Source organism: Pinus tabuliformis, chromosome X, assembly GCF_031772625.1.
Source record: "Pinus tabuliformis cultivar Carrire ecotype Pingquan chromosome X, CPIR1, whole genome shotgun sequence".
NCBI lineage: Eukaryota > Viridiplantae > Streptophyta > Pinopsida > Pinales > Pinaceae > Pinus > Pinus tabuliformis.
The window spans coordinates 450477673-450492154 of NC_142308.1; the positions used below are offsets into that span (position 1 = coordinate 450477673).

General features: G+C 38.3%; 1 protein-coding gene across 1 annotated transcript; it reads left to right on the top strand.

The window, feature by feature from the left end:
• The first annotated feature begins 1748 nt into the window (after nt 1-1748).
• LOC149140528 (uncharacterized) lies at nt 1749-3524 on the top strand. Its single transcript, XM_089452799.1, has 3 exons — nt 1749-2222; nt 2382-2491; nt 2870-3524. The coding sequence occupies exons 1-3, from the start codon at nt 2093-2095 to the stop codon at nt 3284-3286; spliced, it is 657 nt and encodes a 218-aa protein (XP_089308925.1). The 5' UTR covers nt 1749-2092; the 3' UTR covers nt 3287-3524.
• The last annotated feature ends 10958 nt before the right edge of the window (nt 3525-14482 follow it).

Consider the following 14482-nt stretch of genomic DNA (forward strand, 5'->3'; position numbering starts at 1 on the left):
TCGAGACAATCAAGAACATATTTACATTTCACAATTTACTAGCTCATGAAAATAAATAATCCATGGTATTTGATCATGATATTGCATGTGGCAAAATCTATTTAATGGGAGAGAACCAACTCTTGTTGAAATTAAGACTTTGTAACATAATAGTTGAATAATGTATTGAGTATGTTTTAAAATGTGAAGTGTCTCTCAAAAAACTTATGTTTGATTTCATTTAGATTAATCATTTTAATTTAAGTTTATATATATATGTCTTTCTTTTATTTCATTTCATTTATGATGAGTATTTAAAAAAATTATTTATAATTTTTAAATATTTAGAAAAAACATTCTTGATTAGATATGAAAATAAATATTTAGATGCAAATTTTCTTATAATGTGATTAAGTTAGATGCCATGCATAGCAGGCAACTTATCTTATCTCAGTACAATTAAATTTAAATGCGTTGTTCTCAACCCATTCGTTTTACCATCAATTCATAAGGATTAGTAAATAACTCTATCCCCATACTTCGATACTTCCAATATTTGTCATTGGTTATAAAATAATTCTATTCCGTTTTATAGTAAAAAGGTTTCACACGATCCCTCACACGATCAGAATGTTGAAACCTTCGATTCAAACGGGCATTCAGATAATGATAGACCAGCTTCAATGGGACAAACATTGTTGTTAAACTCTGTCTGTTATCGGTTAGATGCATAGTTGTTGCTGTCTCATAAAAATTTAAACTACAATCTTAGGGAAGTCAAATGTTAGTATATAAATATTGCGTGCAGTTCAAAAGAAACTATTGTTTGAAATCAGCCACCGCGCCGTACTTCATGTAGGGCTTACTTTGGAAATTCGAAACTCTCAGATTAAACAAATATACTACGGGTCAGCATAGGTTTTGGGAGGTGAAATGTGTTTTTGGTCTGGAAAAAGTGTACATTATTTCCCACTTTTGGAAGTATTTTGGAAGGCATACACCTTGGAAGTTCTGGCGTGAATTGTTGAGCCAGAAAGTTAAAAAGAATAATTAAAGTTTTGTGTGAGGTTTTTTATGCACTGGTGCATGAAGTTGAGGGAATTTGCGTGTCTTTTTAACTTTGAAGGATGGGAGGAGGGTCGCAGATGGCACAGCAGGCGGCGGAAGGCCATGCACCACTGTTTGCTTGTCTCCTTATTCTTTACTCATTTGTCTCCTCAGTGGGACCTCAAATACTTCCTTGGGGAACGCATCTGCCGGCAGCTATTCCACACAGTTTTCATCCGGACTCCTAGGCCTCATTTCAGAGTAAACGTATTCATACCTCGACACTGGGAGATTCCATACAAATTCATTATAATATTTATCCCGTTTCAAATATATATACATTGTATATTTGCAGATGTATTGATCATGCCACTGTGCTCATGGCCCATACCTCAGCTTGAACCTCAACGTCTGATCTTGATATTTATTAATATTTTGGGTGTGTGAGGAAGTGCGTCATCATCAATCCCCACATTCAATCCACGTACCTTCCCCCTTCTATTCCCAAGATATTAATTGTTTTTACATCTATCTTCTTCTACGTGGGTTGAATAATTTATGTATTCATAATTTGAAGGGTAAATGATTTATATATTTATATACTTTGAAGGGTAATTCAGTCTATCCTCTTTCTTGAACATTCATGCATTGTTTACTTCTGTTACAGGGAAGGAGCATTTGTTTTTATAATTGAAGGGCAGAGGAGGGTAAGATCAGGACAAGCATGGCCTCTAACGTCTTATCAGGAGACATAGCTCATTGAATAAAATAACTCTTTCCACATTCTTCATGACATTACATTCCCTCAACCGCCCAGGATTCAGTTATTTGCATTGAATGCGAGCTACTGTTCTGATTTAACTTGTCATGTGTTGTGAGGTCAGATCTTGATGGCCTCCATGCTCCAAGATCTTCTATAAAATGGTGCCTTCAGCTTTTGGAGCCTGCAAACCTGAGCAGATCAGTTTTTATTCAGAGTTTTAAAAGATATATATATATATATGCTTGCATACCATATTGTCTGCATCTGTTTCTGCAATATTCTTTGGCCTTGCAAGGTACGAGAATGATCGTTACAAGCAGCAGCAGATCCTTGGGATTTGTGATAAGTATGTTCTTCTACAAAGTGGTCATGGCTACACTGATCCTAGGATTATCTTGCATACCATGCAGATCTTCAAAGCTAAACGGTGAAGGTAAATTAATCACCTTGTGATATTTTGAGTTTTCTACTGTAATACAAACAAAACCCTAAAGTTTGCAATAGTTTTGTATCTGTTGCTCATTAGAATACATAGCCATCTTTTAGTCATTCGTGTCTCTCTCTGATATCGTTTTGCACTTGCATTTTGCAGAGAGTGTAATTATGTTTCAACTGCACCGGCAAGGCTCGTCAGTGCACTCTCTTGTCTATACCTCTGGCAGGGATGATACAATCAGAACTCAACGTGATCCAGCCATTAAAGTATGTCTTGTCTATCTTCCATCATGCTATTGTTGATATAATAGTAATTGGGCTACCACTTTGTGCATGGTTAACGGTAATATAAAACGTATTTTGAGATGAATCTCGAACAAACACTTACTGCAGTTTTGTCAATTTTAAGCTGTTTTTATTTAAAGGGCTTTTGTGTTCTCTCAATCAGTATAAAATTTGAAAATTGCAATTAAGATACCAGATAGAAAACTTCAAAACAAATGGATGAATTTTTATTTGCTAAATGCAAGCCAAAAAAAGATGGACAATGAAATATTTTAGTTAAGAGTTAAACAATGCCCTAAAATTTGCTGTATGTTTGTACCGTTTATCTTAATTTATATTATTTTTATGTACTTCTTGCAGGGACAGTTTCCTGCAAGCTTTACAGGAAACAGGCGCATGTTGGGAGAAAATTTTGCAGAGCAGAATGTTATGGAAGACGAGAAACGTTTCTCTAGAGCCGATAACAGATTTAATATTAAGGGTAGTGGCCATGAGAACAAAATGGAGCGTCCTGATCATCACCACCATCATCGTCGTAGGCATCGTCGACAGGCAAGCCATGAAGCAATTTCCTTCCAATCAAAGAAGAGACTCCTGCAAGTTTCTGGCTCAACGACAGTGACAGTTCATGAAGAATCCTCAAAAACTGAATCGAATAGCTTGGCAGCCAAGAAAACTAATACAGTTCCTTGGCATAAACCTGGTGAAAAGTATGATGAAACTACATTTCATGTTGATTACAGTGGGCCCAAAACTCACCCTCCAAAGAATAACTAGACCCTTTTATACTGCTGCAACTTTTGTATCTTGAGACATCACTGCCGATTTTTACTGCCCCTCCAATACAAAGAAGCAGATTGAGAACCCCATGAGAGCAGGAAGCATGGTGCAATTAGTTGCTAGCTTCTCACACCATTAGAGTACTGATCGTCTACTTATGATCATAAAGGACAAGTATATCCTTCTTGAACTATCCCAAGAAAATATCTATTGTGTAATGGACGATGGTGGTATATTAAAATTGGCCCGTCGTTTCTAGACTTTATAGACATTTATGTACTCAGAGACTTGGAAATTTAATTAATATTATCTGTTATCTCTGAGAACAAACACCATCCGAGTGGAGTATATTGAGCTGTTTGTTTCTTTAAGATGCCATAACATGAAATATCAATCAGGACTTCGGATAATAGTGGATAGCAGTTGGTGTTATTATGTGAATTACAGGCTATTAATTGTGTTGCAGGGAATGCTCAAATGGGCCTTCTATGTTGGTTCAACTTTACCACTATATACCCGAGTTGTTAACATCCCATGGAAGCACACATTCTAACAGTAAATAAAAGATAGAGAAATCCATTCGTACATCTCGACATGAATCAACAGTCAGGCAACTAGTACGGGTGTTATAATAGTCTGTGTTTTTGAAGTTGTTTAACCTCGAAGTGCTGGTTTCCTCCTCGCTCATTCAAGTAACACATGTTACACAACAAAATAATTGAAACGAATGTTCATTCATTAACACAAATACAAATACAAATTATATATATACCCCCTGTGCATGCCTTTTGATTCCATATCTTATCGAAGTCTCCTAAATCTTTACATTGCCTAACTCTATCACTTGAGCACTACTTGGCCACTCTAGCAGAATGTTAGCACAGAATTGGTTCCTTCCATTAATTTAGTAATTACTATGTCAATGGTATGAGCATTATTATAGGCCAGTTTAATTAGCAATTTCATAACCATCATTTTTGCTAAGTGTAGTTTACAATTTTGTCTGGAGTTCTTGTCCACTGTAGCTTCATGAGAGTTAGAGTTGGTGTCCCTCCATTATCAATTTAATTTATTCTATCTCATGCATATAAACATTACTGTAGGTAATGTTTGTTGGTTGGGCTTTATCCTGATGCTTTAGTGTTCTTGATCACTTCTTAAGTTATTTCTTAACTCCACTCTTTTGAGCGGCCAAACCAATCTCCTCCTCAAACATGTATTCATGATTTGAAACGTAGCTAACTTATTATTGTCATAGATAACTATTAGTTGCGATGGTCTCTGTCATTTCCTCTTCTCTGCAAATTGCTTCAGCTTCTTTTCTAGACAGTGAGCCACACTTCACGTGCCATGTTTTTGCACCTATGCTGGCTTCAGTTTTCTGTTCCGGGCACTGGTTTGCACCTCCTTCTGCTCATTAACATCTTGTTTATAAATTGTTTACAAACTTTTAAATTCCCCAATCTGATCACTTTGACATCACACATATTATGACTCACTTTAAAATATTACCTTGCAAAAAATCCAATCTAAGTTCAGACATCCGAAACCTATATAGAGATGATTACCGTCGCTTATCAACTTCATCATGTGTTGATATTATTATGGTTGTTTTATACCATTTTAATTAACAGCATCGTCTGGAGTTTTAAGGGAGGCAATAGGTTGAAGAGCTTTTTAATCTGGTCCAATAAATAATGCCTACATGCCTTGTTTTGCAGTCACAACGAAGATTTATTGGCCCTTCATGATGGTATTCCGCGCCTTCTGAGCAAGCAAAGCTTTGTCTGGAGCAAACCAGCAGAACCTGTCGAATTAATTAATTACAGGTATTGTCTCGAGTCTCTTTGGTCCTCAATTCATGAAAACAACCTCTCCTTTTCGAACGTGACATGTCCTCATGAGAGAGCACATCAGTTTGGTGCTGCTTCATTATAATTAAACCCCATGTTCCTGTTGGGGTCCATCAAATTTGGAATGTAATCAATTTCTCTTCACAGTGAAACTGTAAATCTTGAATATATGTTAAAACGTTTGACTCTTTCGAATAATATCTTCACTGTTGCCTAACTTTCAAGTTAAGACAAATAACTAATTTTAATCAGCTAGGAGGGAAGAAAAATTTGAGATATGTTCTGATCTCAAGATTAATATACAAATACTCCGAGAAGGCAGAAGCAACAGCTGCTTCCTGATTAAGTTAGCAGTTTATGTACCTGCTCAAGACTCCACCGACCCTGGTCCTGCTGCAACATTTGCACATTCAGATGCTACTAGTTGCACCCAAGTCAATATTTTCTTGTCTGTCACTCTAACCCATGTATCATTTGGCTGATTGGATGTTAGCACTTGCTATACGTATTACTGCAACTCTTTCTGAAGACATTGAAGTGACAGGTTTTCTAGTAGGAATTTTGTATTTTTCAATAACCCAATACCACTGTCATTTCAATGTTATTGACCAAGTGCAAAGTTCTTACAGGAAACGTCCATGTTTTGGACAATATTTCCTATTTACATTATTGTTACCCTTAACCATGTTGTGGACAAGATTATAGGGTTACATGGTTTTTAAATAAATCCTGTGTGCAGACAATAGCTATGCAATAATGCATATTGTACTGCACAATCGACAAGACGTCGCTGGCCTATTCCTCTGTCCGTCAAACACCGCATTCTCTGGAAACATCCATCAACTTTCTGGATCTGGAAGTTTGTGCGCAGATCCCAGATCCCATATCTCTACTGAATTCTTGTGTGAAATCCAAGCCCTAACCATTGACTTAGGTCATATGCAGCATTGTGTTCAACGAAATTCCAATCCAGTCCCGATACTTAGTAGTTTCATATCATGACTGGCATTTGTGGTCGGTTCTCGGCTTGTTAATCACATTCATTTCACACTAGAGTTTGTAGTGGGGATGTAAGTGGCAGTCGATAGTGAATGTGGATGAGGAATGCATGACCATCATTGCTAACAGTGTGCTTCCTTTCTGAAACAAGTGATTACATTGGCAGATTGCATTGATTGAATCACATTCCATAACCTTCTTGGAGAGTAAGTGGGCATGGATGAGGGATGCGTTATCATCGTTGTTACTCATGCGTTTTCTTTCTGAAACAAATGATTTCCATGATATAATTGTCATAGAGGTTGTTGGCTGAATCATATCTTTATCTTAATTTATCTTTATCTAAATTGTAGATTTCAAAATATTTCAAAATTCCAACGAACAAGAATAAAGTATAATAGAAATCAACTGCTTAATTTCACTCTTATATGCTAGATTTCTGACCACAACGTTAAATTCAACAGAATCATACTCCAGGACCTTCATTAATCAATTTTATCAAGAACGATTCCCTTCCTACGAAGGGACTAATCATACGAGTTGGCCATCAATAATTGTCAACTACCTCTAGAAAGACTGTTATTCAAACCCCATACTCCATTGCATTAATGTCAAGATCTCAAATCAACAGTATAAAGATCATAGATTGTGAGGTTGCTAAATGTTTGTCCTTATCAAAAAGGGATAGAGACGGTGCAACCTACCGAACGTTTACAGTTCAAGTGTACAACCAAATATAATGTCAATTGAAAAACAGTACCAGAAACACCGTGACTAAACTACCCGACAATAATTTTAGATTTGCCGATCTACATTAATGCTAAACTTCAAATAGAAATGAGTTGTGTTTCTAGCTTCTGCCAAATTGCACATACTAGGTATTTAACATGAGGGGAATTTTCAAAACCCTCGTTATGTAAGACTAAACATCACCTACATAGAAAATTCATATATGTCATTGCTAGTTAAAAATCTGTCTGCATAATGTTGAGGAGCAAAAGAAAATTGTGGTATGAAAGTCTGATCAAATACAACACAGCTGAACATAACAATAACACAAAAGCAACATAGACAAAACACAGCACGGCTGTTCAATTAAAACATAAGACCACACATGAATTTACAACAGGTCAAAGCATCGACAGTTGCATTACAGCTACTCGGACTGTGCCTCTGACCGACTCTGCATACTTCTATCCAAGCTCAATTGTATTTATACAAAACTTAAGCCAGATACTGCCTTTTCAATTCAAAAGGGTTATGGCAGTGATGGCTCTTAGAACGTTGAACAAATCATGGTAGTGACGCCTCTTCCATGCAATACAAGTCATGGAGGTGAGTCGATGAGGCAGTGTTCGGTGATTTCCAACACTCCCCCTTAATTACCACCGACAACTTAAACTTAACTCAACATAACTTAAACATGCGTGTTGGTCTAAGTCTCAACTAGGCTTACAATGATTCAAAAACTTTGACATCAACATTTCTTTGCTCGATTTCTTTTTTCATTTTCTTCTAGATCATGTATCCTCTAAACTGCTTCATCTTTGTCTTATTGACGTAGATTCCAAATTTTAGTTTCTTCATTTGTTGTTGAAGCTCTACCATTGTTATATATTTATTTATCATAAGAACATAGAAAATCATTTCAGACTGTCCATGGATGTCTTCTACATCTTCAAAAATTTGTTTGTATGTGGACTGCTGCCACATGTCATCTTCTATAGTTTTCTCTACATCATCAATCTTCTGATTATCAATTTTCTGCAACATAAGTTCATAATAGAATTTTATCTCTTCAGGGCTCCAATACATGAAAATTTCATTTTCATTTTCAATATCATCCATACTGTCTTCAATATTCATAGTTGCAACTTCTATGTAGGCATCATCAATACATGGTTTTTCAAGCCATGTTTCAAGGAACTTTAATTCTTCTTCATAATCATTCTTTGTACCTGCACACTGGAAATCAATGTTAGAATTAAAAATATTTGCAAAACCACATTGGTTATGTTCCTTCTCTTGCTTTTCCTCTGTCTTTGTTTTCTCTTTGTGGGCTTCCTTCTTTGTTTCTGACTCTATTTCTGCCTCTATCTCTATCTCTCTCTCTGTCTCTTCCACTTGGCTTTCAAACACAAGTGGGATTCTCTCGCCAAATAATAGTGTATCAATAAGATGTTTATGTTGCATCATCTTCAACCACTCGTCACGAGTTAATTATTCTTCATCAAATTTAACACCAACAATTTCATTTGCTGAATCCATTAAACCAGATGCTTTTCCATTGGCAACATTATCTATGCCAATATCAACGTCTGCTGATAACACACCATCAACATTGTGTTTCACTTTCAAGTGAGATTCACAAAATCCTTCATCTCTCTGTAGATTCGCTACTACAGATCCATCTTCATTCTCATCTTCAAGCACTGCTATAACATTGTTAAAATTGGCAACTAGGGCCAAACTCCATGTGGATCACCTTACTTGTGACTACTGATATTTTTCCTAGATTCCTCTCATCGAGAGGTGTAGGATTGATCTAAAGATCATCCAATTCCAATAAGTATTTATGGAGATATGAATTTATTTTGATTATGGAAAAATTATCAAAGTTGGCTAGCAACTTATGTAGGCTCAGAAGCCCAACAGTCATGTCTATTCAACCTCAACATTTTACTATAAAAAGAAAAGGTCTTCAAGTCATTTAGACACACACACTCTTCATGTGATCTCCTCCTCCCCACATCTTTGGGTTTTGGTGGAGGAGAGACACTAAGAGTATACGCTGGCCTAAGTAAGATGATGCCCTAGCCGCAGTAATGAGGGTTCTATATGCAACTAGAGGAAACTTTTAGTCATAGCATTTAAGGGTGCCCTAGCCATAGCATTTAAAGGTGCCCTTGATCGTAGTCAATGATGATCTGATGCAACAAGGGGAGGCACTTATATGCAGTCTAGAAGAGACTTAATTACGCAGAGAAAGGAGGTTCTAAATGCAGCTATAAGATGCCTTAATTCACAGTTAAAAGGAGGCTCAATACATTGTCCATGAAGGTCCTTAATTACGTAGTAATTAGATTCTCATACGATGTTTAAGGAGGGCTACAATCCAATGTCATAGAAGGCTCCTATACTTAGTCCTAGAGGAGAGTAAGACGAAGTCATCTAAAGGTCACTAATCCACTGTAAAGAGGAAGATAACTGCAGTTGAAGGAGAGCCCTATCAACAGTAAATCTAGCTGTAATGGTGGGGAAATCTAACCACATTAAAAGGAGGCCTAAACATAGCAAAGAGAGGTCAGATCCATAGCCCAGAGGAGCTCCTATCTGCTGTCCAAAAGAAGCTTTGATCCACAGTCTATAGAGACTTAGCCACAGCAAAATAAAGACCTATAATCTACAATAAGAAGGAACCTAGACAACATGGGATTTGACTGTGCTTAATAAGGCTGATCTAAGGTTTGGTGCAGCCTCAAAGAGAAGGTCAATCAAGTCTGTCTAAAATGATCTCTCTGTATAAGATTGGAAGACACACTGTTGTTCAAAGGTAGTAATATTTGGGTGCTGTGTGTAAACCTATCTTGTTGCTGAGCTAGGCCACAGGGCATAGCTAGCAGCATAGAAATTTAAGGGTTGAACTAATCAGTGGCAGTGCTGGAACCTCTCTTGGTTTTTGATTTGTTGACTGTTTCAAGGACTAACATGATGTAGGTGACATCAATGATGTTGAGAACAACTCAATGATATTTGGGTGCAACACCGAGACGATGAAGTACAACATGACAGTGAGGTGCAACATGATGATGAGTTTAGCATGGTGATGGGAGTAGCTTAGTGATGGGAGCAGCTCAGTGACTAGATGCAGCACAGTGACGAGATGCAACACTATGATAGGTGAAGCAGTCACCTTGGAGAATCTGTTGAAGCAGCATGTCTTCAACTGATCTCATGTAGATATAGAAAGTCAAAATGTTGAATTCGGTTGTAAATGTACTATCTCTATCTCTCTCTATCTGCTGAACTATTGAAGAACATAAAAGAAGAAGTGATCAAGGGTTTCCCCATATTGGGGTTTGTCCCTGGCTAGCGCCACATCTTGTGTCCTCTTGTCTTCTGCAATTTATGTTTATGTTCTATTTGCAGTTTACTTTAATGCTGATGTGATTGCTAATCTAGAAAAGATATTGAGCTAACTGTGAAAATTGAAATAAATTGCTCTAAGCATAGAGCATACCTAAAATTAACATGGTATCAGAGCTAAGGTGAAGACAATGCCCAAGAAAGAGTGAAAGAGAAATCACCGAAGACAGTTGGGAAAGGGCAAAAGGATGAATGGATTCCTCATCCCTCTTCAAATTCACCAAGGGTGAAGTCAAAGCAGAGAATATTATCAGAATGGCGCAGTGGAATATGGCCTACCTAAAGATCACTTCATTGGAAGACCGAATCTCAGGGTGGAAGGAAAGGCAGATAACTACTTTGGCCATTATGCGAAGGAGTGTCCAAATGGTAGGGACACATCACTTGATGATGATAACAACAGGGACATCTTCAATGATCAAAGGAATGACAGGTAATGCAGGTCATCAAGGACATGGCCAAATCTTCATAGAAAGCAAGGAACCCCAGGGATGAAGAATCAAATGTTGTTTCTGATAAGATAAAGAAGCGTTATCTTGTATTGGTCCTCTCCTTCAGATTCTTTAGGAATCTGGCTTATAGATTGTAGTGCTTCAAGGAACTCCATCAGATAGATGGGTGCACTTTCTAATTTGGTAGAGATAGAAGCAATCATGGGATTATACTTGACGCCGATGCCACCTATCCCAGAAAGGGTGTAGGGAATGTTAACTCTCAATTGAATGAGGGTAACTCGATTCATTTACAAAATCTCTTTTATGTACCTGATCGCAAGAAGAACCTGGTGTCCATTTTAGCAATGGAAGTCAAAGGTTACAAGGTGGCACTCATTGATGGAAAGGTACATGTTTGAAAAAAGAATTTTCAAAGATGTTTTTGAGTTCAGGGTTGTATGAAGTTGCAGGAAGTCCACTGGGGACCATGTCCATTGACACATAGCATTGGAGGTCTGTGAGTCAGATGGTGACAGGGATGCTTGAATTCAAAAAGAGCATGAAAGTACATGTCTGAGATGTACCGAAGGAAAATCCTACAAGGGGACCATTCCCCTCATGTAGCATGTCCAAATGTTTGGAACAATCCGAGGGGTTTGAGATTGATGATCAGGAATCTCACATATGTAAGTGGAAGAAATCCCTCTATGGATTGAAGCAAAAAACCCCGGGCGTAGTATGAGAGGATTGAAAGTTATCTGATGAAGTTGAGATTCACTAGGAGTGAAACTGATCCAAACCATTACCCAAAGGTTGTGGATGATAGACCTCTCATACCAACACCTTATGAGGATGACCTGTTTCTGATAGGTGCAGACCCTCTCATTTGTAGAAGAAAGAGGGAGTTGGATTTCGAGTGAGGAATGATAAACTGCAAGCCTGTGACTACCTCGAGGATCTTAACTTTCAAAATTTATATATGGTAGTGATGTTGGACCAGATTTGGGAAATGCCTCTGAGTTTCATAAACTCATTAATGTTGATGTTCTTGGTGAACTTCCATCTGGACATATGTCTTGTAGTTAGCATGGTGAGCTCATATTTGGTTGAGCCTCACTGGATTGGTGCCAAGAATCTTCTGAGATATCTTCAGGGCATAATCTCTCATGGATTGAGATACACTACCGGAAATATGAAACTGCATTATTATTCGAACACTGAGTAGGCAAGCAGTGTGGAGGATCTCAAGAGCACTTTTGAGTGCTGATTCTCTTTGGATTCTACTTTGATATCATGGATGAGCAGGAAGCAGAATTCGATTGCTATAAGCATCACCGAGACCGAATACATAGCGACGAGTATGATCTCATGTGAAGCTCCATGGTTGCGGAAGCTCTCAAGTGAGCTATTTGTACACATGATGAATATCACTGTGATTTTTTGTGACAACTAGAGGGGGGATTCGATTATTGAGGAATCCCGTATTCGATGATCGCTCCAGTAGATAGACATCAGATACTGCCTTACCTTTGACATGGTAAGTCAATGAACAAGGAGGCTCCATCGCATTGAGATAGATGTACAGGTCGTAGACATTTTGTCAAAGCCCCGGTGAAAGGTCAAATTTGTGACTTTCCCGAACAACTTGAAGTCGTTGATAGACTTTATTATAAGGGTCTTGCATGTTGCATGCATTGATCTCTGGGAGCTCTGGGGTACTTACTGGAGCAACATACAACCATAGGGCGACTCACCCTCCCCTGGTAGTGTGCTATGAACAAGATGATTTGTTCTCCTATGGGCCAGGATGATTTGTTCTCCATGGCGACTATGGAAAAGGATGATTAGTTCTCCTGTGGGCCAAGATGATTCGTTCTCTATGGCGACTATGGACAGGATGATTAGTTCTCTTATGGGTCAGGATGATTCGTTCTCCATGGAAACTATGGAACAGGCTGATTCATTCTCCTGTGGGCCAGGATGATTCGTTCTCCATGGCATCCACTGACAAGATGATTCGTTCTCCTATGGGCCAGGATGATTCATTCTCTGTGGCATCCACTGACAGGATGATTTGTGCTCTTGTGGACAGGATGATTCGTTCTCCTATCGAGGCATCCTACCCATGCAGTATAGGACTCATGGGAAGTAGCTCTCATCTTATCAATGAGTAGGGAATGAAGATAGGGACCATAGTAGTACTATCAATGGACTCATCGTTGTATCTACCACACTCCCTATGATAGGATGACCCCCATTTGATCTAGGATTAATGAAACTAATATAGGATCAGTATGAGTGGTTTGAGACACTCTCTTATATTGATCTGGGATCAATAAAACTGACTTCGGGTCAGTAAGAGTGATGTGATACACTCTCTTCAGATGAAACTGACTTTGGGTCAGTAGAGAATGGTATGAGACATTCTCGATCAATTCTTCTTCTTCATGGTTCAGTAGAGCATAGCAGAGCTCAACAGATCAGAGCATAACAGAGTAGTGCGGGGAAATGATGGCAGAGATAGTACAGTGGGACATATGGATCAACGGATAGAGTTCTCCCTAGTTGAGAGGGAGTGTTAAAATTGGCAACTAGGGCCAAACTCCATGTGGATCACCTTACTTGTGACTACTGATATTTTTCCTAGATTCCTCTCATCAAGAGGTTTAGGATTGATCTAAAGATCATCCGATTTCGATAAGTATTCATGGAGTTATGAATTTATTTTGATTATAGAAAAATTATCAAAGTCGGCCAGCAACTTATGTAGGCTCAGAAGCCCAATAGCCATGTCTATTCAACCTCAACGTTTTACTATAAAAAGAAAAGGTCTTCAAGTCATTTAGACACACACACTCTTCATGTGATCTCCTCCTCCCCACGTCTTTGGGTTTTGGTGGAGGAGGGACACTAAGAGTATACATTGGCCTAAGTAAAGATGATTCCCTAGCCCTAATAAAGATGATTACCTAGCCGCAGTAAATATGATGCCCTAACTGCAGTAAGGATGATGCCCTAGCCGCAGTAATGAGGGTTCTATATGCAACTAGAGGAAACTTCTAGCTGTAGCATTTAAGGGTGCCCTAGCCATAGCATTTAAAGGTGCCCTTGACCGCAGTGAATGATGATCTGATGCAGCAAGGGGAGGCACTTATACATAGTCTAGAAGAGATGAGGTTCTAAATGCAGCTATAAGATGCCCTAAGTCACAGTTAAAAGGAGGCCCAATACACAGTCCATGAAGGTCCTTAATTACGCAGTAATTAGATTCTCATACGCTGTTTAAGGAGATCTACAATCCATTGTCCTAGAATACTCCTATACTCAGTCCTAGAGGAGAGTAAGACGCAGTCATCTAAAGGTCACTAATCTACTATAAAGAAAAAGATAACTGTAGTTGAAGGAGAGCCCTATCAACAATAAATCTAGCTGCAATGGTGGGGAAATCTGACCGCATTCAAAGGAGGCCTAAACACATCAAAGAGAGGCCAAATCCATAGCCCAAAGGAGCTCCTATCTGCTGTCCGAAAGAAGCTCTGATCCACAGTCTATAGAGACCTAGCCACAACAAAATAAAGACCTATAATCTACAACAAGAAGGAGCCTAGACAATGTGGGATTTGACTGTGCTTAATAAGGCTAATCTAAGGTTTGGTGCAGCCTTAAAGAGAAGGTCAATCAAGTTTGTCTAAAATGATATATCTGGATAAGATTGGAAGACACACTGCTGTTCAAAGATAGTAATATTTGGGTGCTGTGTG